The sequence below is a fragment of the Pseudopodoces humilis genome, chromosome 5, assembly GCF_049639895.1.
Source record: "Pseudopodoces humilis isolate 2021_Gansu_Grassland_sample_001 chromosome 5, ASM4963989v1, whole genome shotgun sequence".
NCBI classification, from domain to species: Eukaryota; Metazoa; Chordata; class Aves; order Passeriformes; family Paridae; genus Pseudopodoces; species Pseudopodoces humilis.
The window spans coordinates 20477750-20495449 of NC_142204.1; the positions used below are offsets into that span (position 1 = coordinate 20477750).

A 17700-nucleotide genomic window follows, 5' to 3' on the forward strand; every position below is an offset into this window, starting at 1 on the left:
CCCTAATGTAATGATGCCTTCCTATATCTCTTTATCAAAGCTCAGCCAGTAGTCTTTGGTGATTAAAAAAAACCCCAGAATTAAGCTTCAGCTTTTGCAGTGAAATGCAAAGCTGCCTCTCTTAACACACAGATATTTGCTTCTCTTAGGCTTTGTCTCATGTCCTCTCACACCTTGTCACTCAAATCTATGAGCCAAAACCTCTGCAGTTCCCTCTAACACCCCTGAACCCCAGCCAAACAGCTCTGATAAAAGGGAGAGCAAACAGCCAGATAAAATTGGCTGCTTACTTGTCTGCTGGCCTCACTGTACCCTGAAGCAGAGGCTTCTGCCAGCGATTACATCCTATGTGCATCCTCATTAGCAATAAACTTCGGAAACTGGAAAAGCTGTCTCTGGATTGATTATACATACAGTATCCTCTCCAAGAATGACAGACTGATACTGTCTGGGAAAAACTGAACATGCCCTGTGTCACACAGGGAAGTGCTGTGATGTGTTACCAATAAAACAGTAATGCACACATTCGCTTCTCTAAGCTTGGAAAGGCTTGTTAGGTACAGGCTTGTTCAAAAAGGCAAAAAGAAATAGTTTTAGTAAGTTGAGACAAATCACTGAAAATGCTCTTATATAAGAGATCTGATTTATAAACAATAAATCACACAACAACAGCAAAATTCCCCCAGAACCCCATCTGATTCCATGAGCTTGGCGTTACTGTATCACACACATACAGGTGAAGTTGCCACATGGCACAAACCATCTCAGTGCACTTTCATGGGAATGCACATCCCAAGCATTTCCAACTGAGGACCACCCTCAGCTCAGAGGCACATTTGTTCTTGGCTCTTCTTGCTCCACTCCCCCAAAAGCTGATGCCCCACCAGGTGTTTGGTGCTGCTGATGACAATAACAGCAATAGCAGCCCTGCCACGATAGAGCATTCTTCCAGGCTGTGTTTTTATTAGTTCTGTCTTCATTACACAGTCCAAAGAGTTTTCTCAAATCGTCCTTGATGTTCTGAAGTTTTAAATTCTAAAATCTAAGTTTTTTAGACTCAAATTCACCATATTAATTCAAGTCCTCATCCAGATGTATTTTCTAATATTTCTACAGAAATGAGGTGGAAAGCATTTGATTTGGAGGAATGTGCATTCAAAGATACTTTCCATTTCAAATTTTCTCTTACACCCTCTAGGAAACTGAGATACTACCATCAAGCTGAATTTAGGAAAGCGTAAACCCCTGTTCCAAATTTCAAATTTTTGTCACAAGGCCACACTAGAAACAATGAGAACAGTATTGTTCCAGGAACTCGTATTTGGCTTTCAGTTTACTGGCACATTCTTCTTCATGAGGGAGAATTTTGAGATGGAAGCTATCCTTGAACTTAGGTGACATTACAGAGGCCTCCTCAGCATCACCACAGCTGAACAATTACAGAATTAAACAGCAATTTGTTTCTCCACCCAGGAGCAGAGGTGAATACGGAGGTATTTTTTAACAACTACGTCATTTCATGTCAGAGCACCTCCACCATATCAGCTGAACGTCAGGAGTGGGCACACTGCTCCTTCCTGCAGAGAGGGAACTGAATAGCAGACAAAGAAGTCTAAAATGAGAGCTGCAGCTGAAGAAGAGGAGGCTGAAAGGCAGTGGAATTTATGTCTGTGCACACACACAGCCTTAAAGAGGAATTCAGTGGTCAAGGCTATCAGGCAAATGACAAGGTGGTATTCTGGCAAGTCTCACACCATCAGCCAAGTACACCATGAATTTTCACAATAGTATTTAGGATGTCAGGCAGGTTTCACTTCTTCATTTCTTCACTTCAGGCACGTTTTCACAGGCACTTCTGAATTTCCCTTCTGAGCACAGCATGCAGTTTTATAAACATACGCTCAAGAAAGCCTTGTGGCCAATGGATGGGGGAAGACAGGAGGGCATTAATTAAAGGCTGTATTGACTTACTGCAAAGAATAATGGGGTAATAAATACACTGCCCTGTTAGCACCTGGGCTGTAACCTGTGGACTGATGACGGATGGGTTGCCTCCATATAGCTTCTGGGACTGCTTGGTTCACTCTGTTTTTACTGCAGATGATTTATTACCTGCCATCCTACTGCATATTCATTCTTAAACTCACCCCCACCTAGAAGTGTGCCTGAACCCTGGCTGCACCTACTGCCAGCAGAGAAGCATGGCTTTGGCAGGATGCTGAACCCCAGGAACCTCCCAAAGCTTCCTACTTTTGGGACAGCCATGTCATACAAGCCTGCTCCTCAGCCCCAAGCAAGGTCAAGGGAAGGAAGCCATGTATGAATAAGGTGGGGCTGCTTTAGCTTTTTTTAAACCATCAGTGCTCTGTAAATGGCTGGCCAAATTAGATAAGTGGAGAACTGTCACACATAGATAGCAGGGGAGATGGCCTGTCAATTAAGAATCAAGACAGGGGGGTTGCTTAGATACAAGGCATGAGTTTCACCTCTTAGAGGGGACAGCAGCAGGAGAAATGCTTGCTACCAGCTGTGCATCATTCCTTTCTGAGCCACTGTTTTATTTTCACCACTCTGCAAGCTGAGTTACTCTGAGAGCTGCAGCAAGACCTTGATGTGGTGGGAGGGCTGCTGCACTGCCTCAGCCATAGTGGTCAAGGGCTGCTGTAGAGTAGTGCTTGCAGATCACTACTACTCCTTAGCAGACAGAGCCTGCCAGTTGAAGGACTGACTGTGGAGATGACTGCACTTAGAGTGGCCACAGGGGAGGAAACAGGGACAACAGTGTGAGAGCACATCAGGAATCAGGAGCAGGAACAGCATGAACCTCAAATTGTGAGGAACAATGTGACTGTATCCCCAGGAGATGAGCAAAGGACTAGGACATTGGCCACAGCAACGTGGAGAAACAGCATTTCCCAGGGGGCTACAAGCTTGCTTGGCTTTGGTCTGGTCACCCCAAAAGCCTTGGGAACCCAAGCAGCAAAGGGTGCTTAAGATACAGTGGTCAAAAATTTCTTACTTTTCTTTAAACCCCACCCTTAACGCTCATGTGTTTGTTTCTTTTTTAAAAGTGACAGAGAAAAAGTCTATACCTCCAGGCTCATAATTGAAACCAAATCTGCTGACTTCAAAGTTCCTTGAAGAACATAAATGTGAAATTGGGAAAGAATTTCACTTCTCACTATCAAAGACATATCTGAGACAAAGTACATTTTGTAATGTGAACAATCTGTCCCTCTTTTGCAGGTTGTTCTACTATAGTAATAGTTCCTGCATATAATCTCTCCACTTATTTATATTTAGAGGCTTCTATCTACAGCTTTCTATTTTCCAAATAGCGCTGGTTGACCTCTTGCTCATCAGCACTCTTCTTTTCAACCCTACTGCCAAATTCTTCCCTAGATCTAGCTATACCAAAGTCACCTCTTCTGAAACTCAAGTCTGACACCAAATGAACATACTCACTACATTTTTTCACTGCAGAGAAGTGATTCACCCTAAAATTGTTGAAAGCCCAGATGGGCATGGTTTTGGAAACATCAGACAGAAATATTTGATGGTACACTGTACACCTCTCTATTAGAACAGTTCACTCTGGACTGTCTTACTACCAAAATCAAAAAAAGCAGAAGGCTTTTGCTCTTCCTCCAAGTTCATAGAACACTGAAGTCAGAGTGAGTGCTGAGGGGGGTGGATTCTTTCCCCCCACCTCAAAGGACTACCTCCTTGTGGGCTGATTCCATTTCGTTTACATGTAACCCTGGGGTAAGGATTTTAGTTTGTTAGTTTAAGAGGGGCGGCCAATCTCTTTGCACTGGAACCATTTGAATTCTCCTCATGCCTTTGCTCTCTATCAGAGCAATCTCCTAAATTAGTTCCAGTATGTTGACATTCCTTCCATCTGGTGTCTTTCCATTCAGTGGTATTTTTATTACTCTCCTAACAGCCGCAGACAGAAGTACCTTTCCACTGCTACAAAATGCTCTTTTATTAAAGGTCAGCCAAATCAAAAGAACAAGCGAGTTTGTTTTTAATTTTGGAGATGCAGACTAGAATAACCTTTTCATTCAGAAAATTCATGTATGACCCAATTACCTCACTTGTGTAATAAACCTTGAATTATTCTTCAAAAAGTCATGCAAGTACTGAAAACTGTCTTTTACCTTAGAAATTCAGCTTGATTCAGCTTTTGTGTTTTTGACTGTTTTACAGCCCCTTGGCACAATTTTTGTTTAGTTGGTTTTTTAGTAGTAGTAGTATTTTGTTACTGTTTTTAACAGGGCACATAGCAGACATGAAAATATCCCAAGTCCAATGAGAAAACCACTTATATGCATGCACATAAATTTATGCATTTGCTTAATTATAATTGAAGATATCAATATATAAAGTATGTGTTTTAATGCTAAGCTTGTGTTAAATTGTTTTCCTGAATTATTGCCTTATTCAGCCAAGTTGCATTTCATTTTAAATTAAAGGAATGTAGTTAAGATCCTGCAATAATCTCTTTAAATCAGATGGCATGCTATAATTTACTCCCCAGTGAGGAGATTAATCAGAATGGGAACTATTATCCTTGGTGAGATTGCTTCTCATTGAGCAAGACTGAGGATATGCAGATTATGATGGTTTGCTCTTTAAAAGGAAGGAAAAATGACAGCTGCTAATTTGGCCACAATAATATGTTACACTAATTGTCTTTGTTTCAGCAAAGAATACAAGAGCTAACTTCCCTTTATTTAAATTATGATTTACACTGTCGAGGAACTTCAGAGAAGCAAATATTTATATTGCCATGGTAGGACTGTGTAAATGGGAAGATAGAAATAAATTTCATCACTGCTGGCAACTGGTCTGACATTTAAACTGGACCTGCCCATGATCTCACACATTTGAGTTGATGTCATGTCCGATGAAGTGCTGTTTAGGTGATCACCCTGAATGACAGGAAATTCATAAAGCTGGCGTACAGTAACTAAGGAGTTAAGTTTGTTTATTCTTGTTTCATAAGTATCTCCAGACAATGGAAATACTGCTTGATGTTCTTGGATGTTATCAACTGAAAACAATGGCAATAAAGCACTCGAAAGTCAAAAGTCTACATAATTAGAGGAAATCAATTAGAAATGTGGTTAAGCAGTATCACTGCTGAAGTACTTTCTCTTGGCCAAAAAAAAGGAGTCATTTCAGCTTTCCAACATCCAGCATTCTTGAATAAAGCCCAGTCATGCACGTGATGTTTGAAGGGACTTGTGGCTTTTTCAGGTGTTTTGGACACAGAAGGGGTGGGGTCATTAGGCACCAAAGTTTGTTTTGATTATGTCTGAAAATCAGGAGATAGTGAAGGCTGAGACAGGCTGGGATTGCTCTGAACTCAGGTCACAGCCTGAGATAGGTGACTGTTTTGCCACCCTGGCATCTGGCTGCTGCCCCACCCTGAGGTCCACATGCAGCTGATGGTGGAAAACACTTGTCTGAGCCAGTGCTGCTGGAGGGATGCAGCTCCTCAGCAATGGCTCATGTCCACACACCTTAGCAGCTGCCACACAGGCAGATTTCTGACAGTGCAGCTGGCTTTGCTGATGATATGGCTGGTGACTTGACTGACACAAAATGTGAGACTGAACATGTATTTGGCCAGTGCAGTGAGTACCCTGGAATACCACACCACTGCTGTTACAGGCTGTCAGATTATCTCCTATTGCCTTTGGGGTTTGAAGGTAGAGTTGAACCAGTCTCCTGATTAAACATGCACCCCAGCTCAAGCCACTGTGGACTTGCAGACACATGATGGAGAATTTCTCTGCTTTTTCTGCAGAGTACCAAAAATGCAACCTAGGTAAAAAAGAAGTAAGAAGTGCATCTTACTTGGGAGATCCATATTTTGTGTCTTGCTAATGCAAAGGGTACAGCACTCCTAATAAGCATCCTGGCCCCAATTCAGCAGAGCACTTCAGCACACACTTTCCTTCAGTTAATGCCATCATGTTCCAATGGTATCCAATTTTGATCCTAATGTTTATTTATCCTCCAAAGAAGATCTTCAGTAAACTATTTCTACAAACATGTTAGCTAAGTCTGTTGACCTCTAAGTGCATTTTGCAAAAGGGCAGACTTTTCTGTACGGCTATGCTGACCAAGGACAACTCTTTCAGCACAGAAACAGTCACACAGACAACTGCATTTCACACTACAAAGACTCAAGAGCTCACTCCTAAATGTACCAAGTGTAACTTCATGCTCATGATTGGCCCAACATGTGTTTAAATGTTTGCAGAATGTTCCTTCCCTGGTTTAACTTTTATAAAGTATTGCCAGATGAGGTAGATTTTGCACTCAAGCTACCCCTGGAAAAATATGTTAGCTGTCAAAGACTTTAATATAAAATCCTGGAGTTTTCAAGGCAAAAAAGCAACAGGGCAAAGGAAGGGCGAGGGGTAGGGGAGAGACAGACAGATGAATGGACAGAGGCATTATTCTAAAAATTAAAATTTAGTGGTGAAATCAGAATACTGCCAGCAAAGCCGACTTCATTTATCCAGTCCCTTTCAAGGAGTTTAAAGTCACTTAAAGAGCACTTCCCTCACAACCCCACTCAACAGATTGCCAATTACAGCCCTGCTGAGAGGATGGAATTTTAGTCACAACTGTGCATCTGCCCTGGCAGTAATGGGCAAGGTACATGCCTCATGATTAGGTTACAAAGAAGTACCTCTAAACTGGAAAGCTTGATTTCCACACATCTGAATTTCCTTGGTATCAGTAAAAAAGATAAGGTTGTGTTTACATCAAGGAGACAAATTCAGAGGTTAATCACTATTAGCAGGAAGGTCAAAAGGATACCTAAACAAAATCCTACTTAAGGAAAACACATGTTTGTAAATGCAATACAAAGAGCTTTCAAAGATTATTACAGGGACATCCATCACTGTCCATGCTAAGTGTATCTATGCAACCTGGCACCTACAGAGAGAGCTGTCAGATGTGCAGTGGCAGTCTGGAAACCTACAGTAAAAATTTGTGAGATAGGAGTAAAATATCTCTAGGGTGGCTCCTGTTTTAAAGTTAAGCATCTGATCCAAGTTAGTCAGCCAGACTCCAACAGGAGCCTCCAATATGTCATTTATCCCACTCATCTGAGAAAAACGTCTCCCAGGACAGAGCCAACCACCCTGTGAAGATGCTGAACTCTCCTGACTAGAGAGGGACACTAGACTTGTAGCACGCACCAACTGCAGAAATGTTGGATTGCTTCCTTTTGGTGAGATTAAGCCCATCTCTTAGAATTTACTGACTTCAACATTTTGTGTCAGGGGACAGCAATATTATCACTCTTCATGCATCACTCAAGAAGAATAGCTATGTGTCTAAAATCCAACTTTGAGAGGATACAAATACTTCAGTCCTTGACATAGTCCCTTAACTTCACAACAAGTACTCTTCAGCTTCAAGTGAAGCACACACTCAAGGGCCCCTGATCTCACACGCTCACCTCTGGGCAGCTCCTGTGTGTTTAGCTGCACAACCACACATCTTCCCAATCCTACCATATCTAAGTTACAGCATTGGCTGCTACAGGCCAAATAGTGACTCTGACCCCTTGGAAAACACACCAGAACTGATATACGTGCTCATCCTCCTCAGACAAGATGAATTCTCCATCATGGAGCTCAACTGGCTCTGCTGCAGAAGCACTGCTCCTCCCTCTGCAGGGCCAGACAGGGAAGTTTTGCTCCCACAAGACTTAGTGTCTGCTTCCTAAAAATGCTGTAATCTTTTTCACTTTTACAAATATTTTAATTCAGTAAAAACTATTTAAATTAAGGATGAGAAGGGCAATTGGTCAAAGAACCACAGCATGTTTAATATTTTTTTCTTCTTAAGCTCCCATCCACATTTGAAGTAACTTTTGTTCCATTTGCAGCCCACATGCTGATGCAGTATCCCTCCCCTTTTCTGTTCCCAGATCCTTTTATGAGTTTATTCAATAAAAAGACAGATACTCATCTCTTTTCAACTACAAGAACATGCTTTTGAATAACTCAATATGTGATAGTGTAACAGTACGCCAAGACAGCCCTTGTTTTAATCAGCCATATCAACTCTCAGAGCAGAGCTGCCATACACATCTCATCACCTTCTGCATTTACCTCATGGCTATGGAAATGTGTAGGGCTACATGCAGGCTTCCTATTCTTCAAAGAGGAAAAGGGGTGATCCCCAGGGACAAGGCTGCCTGACCCAGGCCCCTCTGAACCTCTGGAATCTATATCCCAGGTTCAACATGCAGCCTCCCTCCCTGCAGCAACAGACCCTTGGCTGGTATCTTTTACCATGCACATCGCCTGACCCGCCCAGCTACTGCTGCGACATAAACAAACTGGCAAATCTTCCTAGCTGTGTCCCAGGAAGAAAGGAGGTAGAGGAAGAAGACAGGATAAGGAAACAGGAATAGGAAGTCAGCCACCAGACTGACAGGAAAAGTGTGCAGAGGTGGACAGGAAGCGGATGCTGGGATTCGGGGGGAAAAGCTGCAATGACAGAACTAGCAACTTGAACTGGCAGGTAAAGGAGGACCAAAGTCCTAGAGCAGATAAGAGCGGTCCTTGCAGTCCAGGGAAAATAAAGCAAACGAGGACTGGCTCAGGGACTGGGAAAAGAAACAGACATCAGGCTGGTTCATGAGTGAGGATGAAATGAAACTGAACTGTGCAGTGGGAGCAAGGACATGATGTGATACATGCAACCATCTCCCGCCTGCGATTGACACAGTGAACTCACACAAGAAGAAGCTCTTCCAAGCACAGGTTTATGCATCTGTGAAACACTGTTAGCTCAGAGAGAAGGCAGTGCTCAAGGCAGTCTCGTTGGTAAGGGATAGGTTACACAAGGAGTAGGGGATGGTTTGGTGCACGATCTCAAGAAACATGAACATCAGGTCTGCAAGAACGTAACAGAGCAGTCAGAGAGGAAAATCACATTCACTAACCTTCATATATGGTGATGATATGAGGGTGGCTGAGGGATGACATGATCTCAATCTCCCGTCTGATGTGAACCATATCTTGTTCATCCTTAATTTTGTCCTTACGAATGGATTTTATTGCAACCTATAAATTCAGGAAATCAAGCATTATTCTTGGAACTGAACAGATGCATCAAATCCACTAAGAAGAGTTCAAAAAATAAATACAGATGTTAGATGTTGGCAGAATGTGGAATGACCAAAACAAACCTTTAAAATACAAACCTCCATGCTCCAGCTCCCTCACTGTATAGCAATAAATACACTCTCATTAGAGTAATGGGTGACATGAAGTTTTGGGCTCTTCAGGTCTTAGGACTTCACTGAGGGGGAGCACAGTGTCATTTGGAAAGATCTCTGGGCTAGCCTAAGTACATGCAAATGTGCTTATGTGAATGACAAAACTCTGCAAGAGACTTTGATGGGAAGTACATTTGCTGAGACAAAATTGCATTTGACAATTTTAAAAAGAAACTTATGAGACAATTTCTCTGGAAAAACATTGAGATCTCTGATGGAACAGAGGCAGGGAATCCAGGGTGCCAATTATGTATTGATATCCATGTTAATATATAAAGGATCCCATTAACACAGGTTAGTCCATGGTTCTTTAAAGCAGGCAAACTGTCTAAGAGTTACAACTTATTCAAAAATCAGAAGAAATAAATCTTTGAAATTCCCATCTAAGCTCGTCCTCATATAAACTCAAGGCTTCAGGTCCTACACAACACTTATGCAATCACTGCAAAAACATATCCTTCCTGCATCCTTCCTCAATCAGCAAGCTTTTTTAACAAGCAAATCATGTGACTGGATATCTTTCCAAAAGGCAGGGTGGGAACAGAGGAAGTGATAGCTGAACTTGCAATATAAATTCAAATTATAACAGTACTTGTGAGTCCAGTGTGCATGTGTGTTGCCTGTGAAAAAAGGGCTTATCTGAACACCCTCATAAATAATCATGGAGGTCATCTCATGCCCTGTGAGAAATGCAGAAGACAATGCAGAGAAGCTGGTAGGAGAGGGAAGGTGAGGGCATTGTGCATACTGAATGGCAGAATGGCCTTTATTATATTCAATATTTACCCTGCATTGTTTTTTTAAGCTAGGGTTCAGGGAATAAATTATCAGCTATCTTAAAATCAGCAATACATCTTTGAAAAACATCACTGACCTGCTGAGATGACCACCCTTTTAAGGGTAAACCAAACTTGTGTCATTCTTTGCAGCCAACTACTGTGGACTTCTCCTGGGAAAACATTTATAAGTCTACGATTTACATTATTTCCCCAGTTACTCTAGAAAAAAAAAAATTCACTGCCTACTTCAGTAATTGTAAGTGGCATGACCAGTATTGCTTTCATTATATGATGTAGCATTGAGGATATTGAAGAAAGAAGAGAAAAACTTACGATATTATAAAATTGAAATGTACATAAACAGGAGCCAGTTTAAAGGATCAGGTTTCCTACAAAGCCTTCAACTCTGAAAAGCAACATTGTTCAAAAAAACATTAAGCACACGCCCCATCCCCTTGAATTCCCAAGGATTGCCGCACGTGCTTAACATTAAGCTCTTGCTCAAATGCTCCCCTACTTTGGGACAGCAGAACAAAAAGAAGTCAAGGGACAAAACAATTTGCATGTTAAAACCAAAACTATTTTTTTTCCTCTTGACCCAAACATTTGGAATAGAGATTTTAAAAGTAACAACAGAGCTATAGTATATAGGTCTTATTTACATGGTACATATTTCTAGAAAAGGTAATACAACAGATCTTAATTGAATGAGTGACCAAGATAGCCTCCAAGTAATTCTAGAGATGGAAAAAGCAACCAACTCTAAAGATGACATTGGATTTTTCCCCTACCCACGTTTGCACTCGGACTGACTGCAAATGCAAATACACCCTGTATACAGAAGGATGTGGGTGGCTCTTGGAGCAGTATGTGCATTCCTGGAAGAAATAAATATAGACATGGGTAAAAACATATTTTTTATTATGACAGCCTTGTACTTGGCTCTGAGGAAGAATTTAAGAAGGGTTTCATTGTCAAAATATACAACGGGGAGCAAATTCTTCCCCATTCATGGCTGGTAAAGTAATAACAGCAGCGCAGAGGACATGCCAATCTCCTGATAACTTGACTGTGTGCTTCAAAGAGAGGACTTTTGCACATCTACCCATAATTACTGCAACTGGCCTCTGTGGAATCATTGTGTATAAGAAAACATATTTTTAGATACAAAAATGCAAACATGATTGAGAAGTGTGGTGGCACTTTGTAAATATATGTTTGGATCAACATTCTAATATATTTTACACATCTTCACAAGCAGCTGTGTTGCCTGGGAACATATTTTTTAACAAGATCAGAGAGCTTACAGTCTCACAAGCCATGCTGAAAATTAATGCACCTTAATTTATAAAGGCTATTCCTAAAAGTTTACCCAAATTTCAAAGACGGTACTTAAGCTCTCCTGAAAGCATCATTTCCCAGCTGCAGGGGTAGAATTCAACAGTCCAGACAAAGTACTTGGGATTTTGTCAGTGACATCCAGGCTGCAACATCTCATCCCAGTACAAGGAAAGAATATATGCTGAATACATCTCTTGGGTTTTAACATTCAAGACTTTCTCTTCCCTCACTCAGCTCCTTCAGATCAGAGTGACCGGCATTTGGAAACAAGGAAAGACAATTGACAGGTATGAAATATCTTTACTCCAGTGGTGTCAATGGAGCCAGGACAGCTCTAAGAATCCATCTGGCCACTGTCAGCCCACCCCCTGCAATCCTGACAAACAGCAAGAGCGCTGCATGGGAGGCAGTGCCCCTTGGATGTTACCAGTACAAGCACTCACACGTAACAGAGGTTTATGCATATGCACTAACAAAATAGTATCACTGTCTATTTACACAGCACATAAGCCATTTATTAGTTAAACCTTGATAAGCAACTGGTGAAACAGCACAATTTATCCACTTTCAGGAGATGAGGAAATCAAAACAGAAAGGCAACATGACTCCTAAAGGAAACAAGGACAGTAGCATCTCAGAAACTGCTGCCTGCCTTTTCCTCCCTAACTGTGCAACACACCTCAGAAGTGCCTTATTCAACAAACCATCCAGTTATAAAAGGATGGTTTCATGATACCTTTTCCCATGTCAAACTGCTATTTTTCTCCTCAAAAAGGGTGTCAGCAAAGTGAAGGGTTCAAAGGAATCTCAACAAATACTTTTTGCCCCATGCCATCTGCCTGGTGGCCTGCAAAATCCCCAAGTGGGTAAGTTCAAGACTTCAAAGGCTACCAGCCATGCACAGCCTTGCTGGTGACCTGGTCTGAAAGGCCAAACAGTGAATGATCAGTGTCAGGAGACCATCACTGGCAGTGGCATCCCAGAGCAGGATTAGTGGAGCAGGACAGCACTCATTCCAGCTCTTCCCTTCTAAGAAACAGATTTCTGCCAGTCAAGTCTTTCACCTGCACCGGTTTGCTTAGACCATGTCAGCAAGAATACTTGGGCTCAAGTCTACTGATGTGAAAAAACCAAGACAAACAAGAAAGCAGTCCAGCTGGGTTTTATTCAGTATTTCATGGAAACATTACAAGTCATTATCATGTTCTAGGTATTTATTACATGTTTCATTGTTTTCATATCTCTGAGTAAAATAAGACCCCTAGCTGTATGTTATGGTATAGGACCATAAAACAAGCCTCTCTTCCAGGTATTCTAAAATATCAATGATGTAACTTCTTTCATGAAATTTATTTATTTCAGAAATATATTCCAGAAAATACATTTTCAAAGAGTGCTTATGTTTTTAACACCAGACAGAGCTGGCTCAATTTTTCTACACCGCACTTACAGGACTGCTGCATGATAAACCTGAATAACTTCAGCATAATAGGAAATAATGTCACTTGAGAAATCCCTTATGAAAGAACTTGTTTGTTCATTCTTAAGGTTCTTTTCTTTCTTGCTTTCTTGCCTGCTTGCTTTCTTTCTTGCCTGCTTTCTTGCTTTCTCTGAAAGCAGTAGCTTCACTGTTTGCAACATCAAAATTTATTAAGGGTCACAGCCTATGAATCAAGAGTACAGAAAAAGCAACATGCTTTTTTACATCAGCTACATTAACTACTCCAAATATTCCAGTTCAGTATCTGCAGAGAGAGTGCTGTTAGTCCCTTTGGTACTCTCAAAACACTGTACTTATACCTCTACCACACTTTCTCAATATATTTTACTGGGTTTAAGACTTAGATAATTTAATTACAGTATTTTTAGTGACATTACTAGTGGAGGAATTTGCATTTTTCCTAGCTTCTTGTCTTAATGAGAATTTCAGATAACTCCAAGACCTTGCACTCAGAGAGAGTAATGTATCAGATTCCTAATAATGAAATCTAAAGCCTCTCACCCCAACAAAACAGGTTTAAGTTCACCCAAAGCCCCCATAGACACAGTATCCCATCTGGCAAAACACTTTAGCACATGCCTAACTTCACACATGTGAGCAGGCCATTGACTTTCGTGGGACAGCTCACACATGCGAAGTTAAATACATGCATAAGCACCAAGGTCACAGCTCAAAACTAGGCCATGTGATGTTTCCCTCTGGGGATCATTACTGGCTGTGCGCACCAAAACCATCCCCATTGTCTTCTGCAACTCTGATGGCTGCATGGTCCCACACATGGGGTCAGAGGGAGAGAAGACCATTTGAGATAGGATGAAATTGCCTCCACCTGCACTGCCAGTTCTGGTACCAGTCTCTGCTCAGAAGGAGGTAAAGAGAATACCCTCTCCAAAATCTATGGCACAGGCAGTGGTTGTGAGCTTCTAATATTGCCAGGCACTTCCAAGCTGCTCTGCACAAGCACACACCCCCAGCTTCACTGCTACTCTGCCTTCCAGAAGCAGATAGGAAAGAGGGAGCACAGCTTTTGGCTTCCCATCCCTCCGTGAGTCAGCTTGCAGAGTGTGCTGGGCAGGAAGTGTAGAGAAATAAATTGCTTTCTTCAAGGCTGCAGTAAATTACTGGTTTCCATTTGCTGGAAAGAGGATTTATATTCACTCTCTGAACTGGTGTAGAGAGATTATAAAGTATTTTCCAACACACTTCATGCTGCCTTGCTTTTGTTTCATACAAATAACTGGACTTGATCTATAAATACTTCAAAAGTATGACGGTTGCAAAGGTTTCTGTACATTCAGTCCTGTCTGTGAGAGAAATGTCCTTCTTCCTTTTCAAGCTTCTTGGCTGCTTAGCAGAGCAAAACAGGTAGAATTTATTTTTACAGAGCCTTATCAAGACCACTGTGTACCAAAAAGCATTTCCAGGTCTAAACATCTGGCAATGGGCATGGCAGGCAGTAGGTGCCCATTTCCATATCCAATCTCCCTGTCTGCTGAGTCACTGCTGGCATCATCATTTACGGCTAAGCAAAAAAGAGCTGTATTTTCATCAAAGTGAAAATGTGTTTCATTTGATTTCAGGAAGTTGGTTCATGTGTTTGTTTTAGTCAAATGAACCTAAGTTTGCCTCATTTCCAGCTGAGTTGTATGAATATAAATAAAGGTAAACTAGCCACAGGGCAGAGTCACAGATTTTTAAGTTGGTGAGTGCTGTAGCTGAGCCTGACTACTTAAATGCCACAAACTACTGACCCTTCCCCAGCAATTTCTGCATGCAGTACATTCAGATCCATTGAAAACAATCTTCCACTCTCTATTATCTACCAAGGCTATTTTTAGGACCATAGTGTGATATGAACTGCTTTTTTCCACCGAGGGAGGCTGTGACTTTCAAGCTGGTTCCAGCACTTGTACATACCACCCATGCGCGAACAAATTCCAATGGGCTCTTGCAATACTATTGCAGAGAGTCAAAAAGCCAGCATGAGGACAGAGAGTGAAGTTCCCTGAGAAAGGGAAACCAGCTTGTTGCCACTGAGTGACATGTCAGAAAAGATGCTTAAAGAAAATTATGAAAAATTCTTTTCTTTGGTTGAAGAGGGAGGGGAAGGTTAAATACACACAAACCTCTCCTCTCTGAAAGCTGTGGACTGAATCCATCCCCACCCAGCAATGGGAAGTGGGTGAGCCCAGCCAGTTTCACAGCTCTGCTTCCTTTCTTTGAGACTCCAAGGTGGGAAGTGCAATGTGCCAAGTGCCAATGGGGTGTGGAGGTAAAGAATAGGTTGACCAACCAGGGGAGGAAGAGAAAGGGAGAGCAGAGGATGTTTGGGGGTGGGGAGAGAAAAGGTACATTGTTCTTTCTCCAGCTCCACAGAGCCAAGAAAGAAAGAATAAAGTCTGGCACCATGTAATGTTTTTTCCAGGGGAGTCTCTGCCTATGGCTCTTGGCCCAGACATCACCAAGCCAAGAGTAAAAGAAACAAAGCTGCAAAATTATGTGGTCCCTGAGGTGGCTGCAATCAAATGATAAGGAGGGGGAATGCTGATAATGAAGTTGCATTGAAATGGCACTTCAAGAGGTTGCACAAAGGAGAAAAAGGAAAGGCTGGGCTGAGTAACTGTCTGACTAGCCTCTGGACCTTCCAGGTGGGAAGAAGGAGCCATGGACAAATATTCCTAAGGGAAAATGAAACATCCAAAGGGTTCTGAAAAGGAATTCTCATGAGGACTGCTTTCTGTAAGCTTCGTACCACATGATTATACCTTTGCTGTGTCCATTTGCTGAAAAAAGTAATCTTGAGATTCTAGCCCTGGGCCAGATGCAGTACTAAAGAGCATTATGCAAGGACATGTAATTCTAAGAACAAGCTTTTGCATGGTCATAGGAAACATTTCATGCAGACACTGAAAAGTTGACAAAAGGCCACTGTGAGTGTAAGCAAAATTAGTGCCTGGTGTTGTGCAATGTGCTAACACATCTCTGAGAGCTCTCCCTTTCAGAGAAAGAGTAAGGTTGACACAATGCCATTGTTTCAGAGATTGTTAGTTTTCACATCCTAAAAGCCAGATCATCTCCATGGTGATACTGCCTGGGAGACAAGCATTCAACAAAATCCTTATTAATTATTTATCAGCAGCCCAACTCTATTGTTTGATATTTGGCAAACTATGCAGTAATCGGGGGAGTTGCTCAAAGCAGTAACCGGTGCCATCTGCACCCAAGTGAGCCTTTGCTGATTTAAATCTCAGCTTCTGCTCACTACTTTGTTCCATCACATGTTCGTTCATGTCATGGATGTTACCAAGGACAAAACACTGTTACTGTTCTTGCAAGCCAGCAGCTGCACACATAAAGGGCAAGGATGCACGTGCCTCCATGCACCTCTCAGGTCCACATGCTTGTATGAGGTAAAGGTATTTTTTACAGCTGCCTCACTCTGCATGGTAACAGCATAAAGCAAACATCAGCATTTCCCTGTTTCATTCCCCTCTTCACAAGGTACCAGACAGATTATATTTCTAAAAACCAAAGCTGATGTCACTACTTGTAGAGAAACTCACTCTTGTGCCAAGGCACTAGAAGTCCTGAGTCACTCTGATAAATGTCAAATCAAAATTCTATTTGCACAAGATGAGGCACAATGTGCCACTGTCTCTGGGAGAATGAAGGTATAATTACCTCAGGTTTAATTTTCCTTTTTTGCTGGACATAGTTGCTGCTATCATATCATCAATAACGATTCACCAAGTGGAAAAGAGGAATTAACTATTCACTAACACTCTGCAAGGGGATTATATATTCTCTCTAGTTCCCCCTTTATTCACAGAGAAAGATGTTTATGGAATCAAGTTTTTATGAGCAGTAGAAGGTACCAGATGAACACATTTATACTGCACACATATAAAGTGGGTGCCAGGAGGAACATACCACACCCTCCACTTCTTTCCTCACCCCCGCATACGGTGCTTGTTATCAGGATTTGTGAGCACATTTCCTGAGTAACTACTGCCTTACTGGGAAATTTGCATCCTTTCATTGTCTGGTACCCACTACCCTCCGCTATGTATAAAAAGCTTGACATATTTACACCATGCATTCTCTGACAAATTTCCCTGGCAGACCTTTCTTCATTTAATGCTGAGAATCCTTGCCTCAAGTCACCTATGTCAGAAATATACTAAAAAACTTCTCCCTTCCCCAAAGTTTTTTCACCACATTACTGAAGTCCTAAGCCATAGCACTGTTCAGCTCTAGAAGAAACATCCTACAAATAATCAACATCCCTAGCAATAATGATGTGCTTCCCACAGTGATGCCTCAAGTTGCCCCTTTTCACCCCTCCCTACTGTCCCAATAGCATGCTACCACAAATCTGCATCCACTTCAATCCTCCCTGATCCACAGTAAAACAAATTTGCTGTGGTAGGAGCAGAGGTTGCAGAAGATTTGTTGAAAAGCAGATATCTGACAGGACCAGGTTTTTAAAGATGTTTGCAGCTGTGTCCTGGCAGGACTGGAGCCCAAGGCAGGTCTGGCATCCTGGGAGAGGCCCTATCATGTGCAGACTTCACCTTCCTGGAGAAAAGAGGGACTGATTACATTTTCTTCAATACACTTCTAAATGTAACCATCTCCTTTCCAAAGTCTAATAACTCACAAATGTCCCATCCAACTACCTTCAAACTTTCAAGAAAAGTTCATGCTTTGGCACATGAGAAATTAGATCTGGAAAGAAACTGGGGTAGGGGATT

The 17700-nt window shown here is 41.8% G+C and overlaps 1 protein-coding gene across 1 annotated transcript in view; it reads right to left on the reverse strand.

Annotated features, from left to right (window-relative positions):
• Positions 1–17700, reverse strand: part of NUAK1 (NUAK family kinase 1) — a 46560-nt gene that overhangs the window by 14254 nt on the left and 14606 nt on the right. Inside the window, exon 2 of the mRNA XM_005527529.3 lies at positions 8990–9110. Within this exon, the coding sequence (XP_005527586.3) occupies positions 8990–9110 (121 nt within the window). The remainder of the gene's footprint in view (positions 1–8989; positions 9111–17700) is intronic.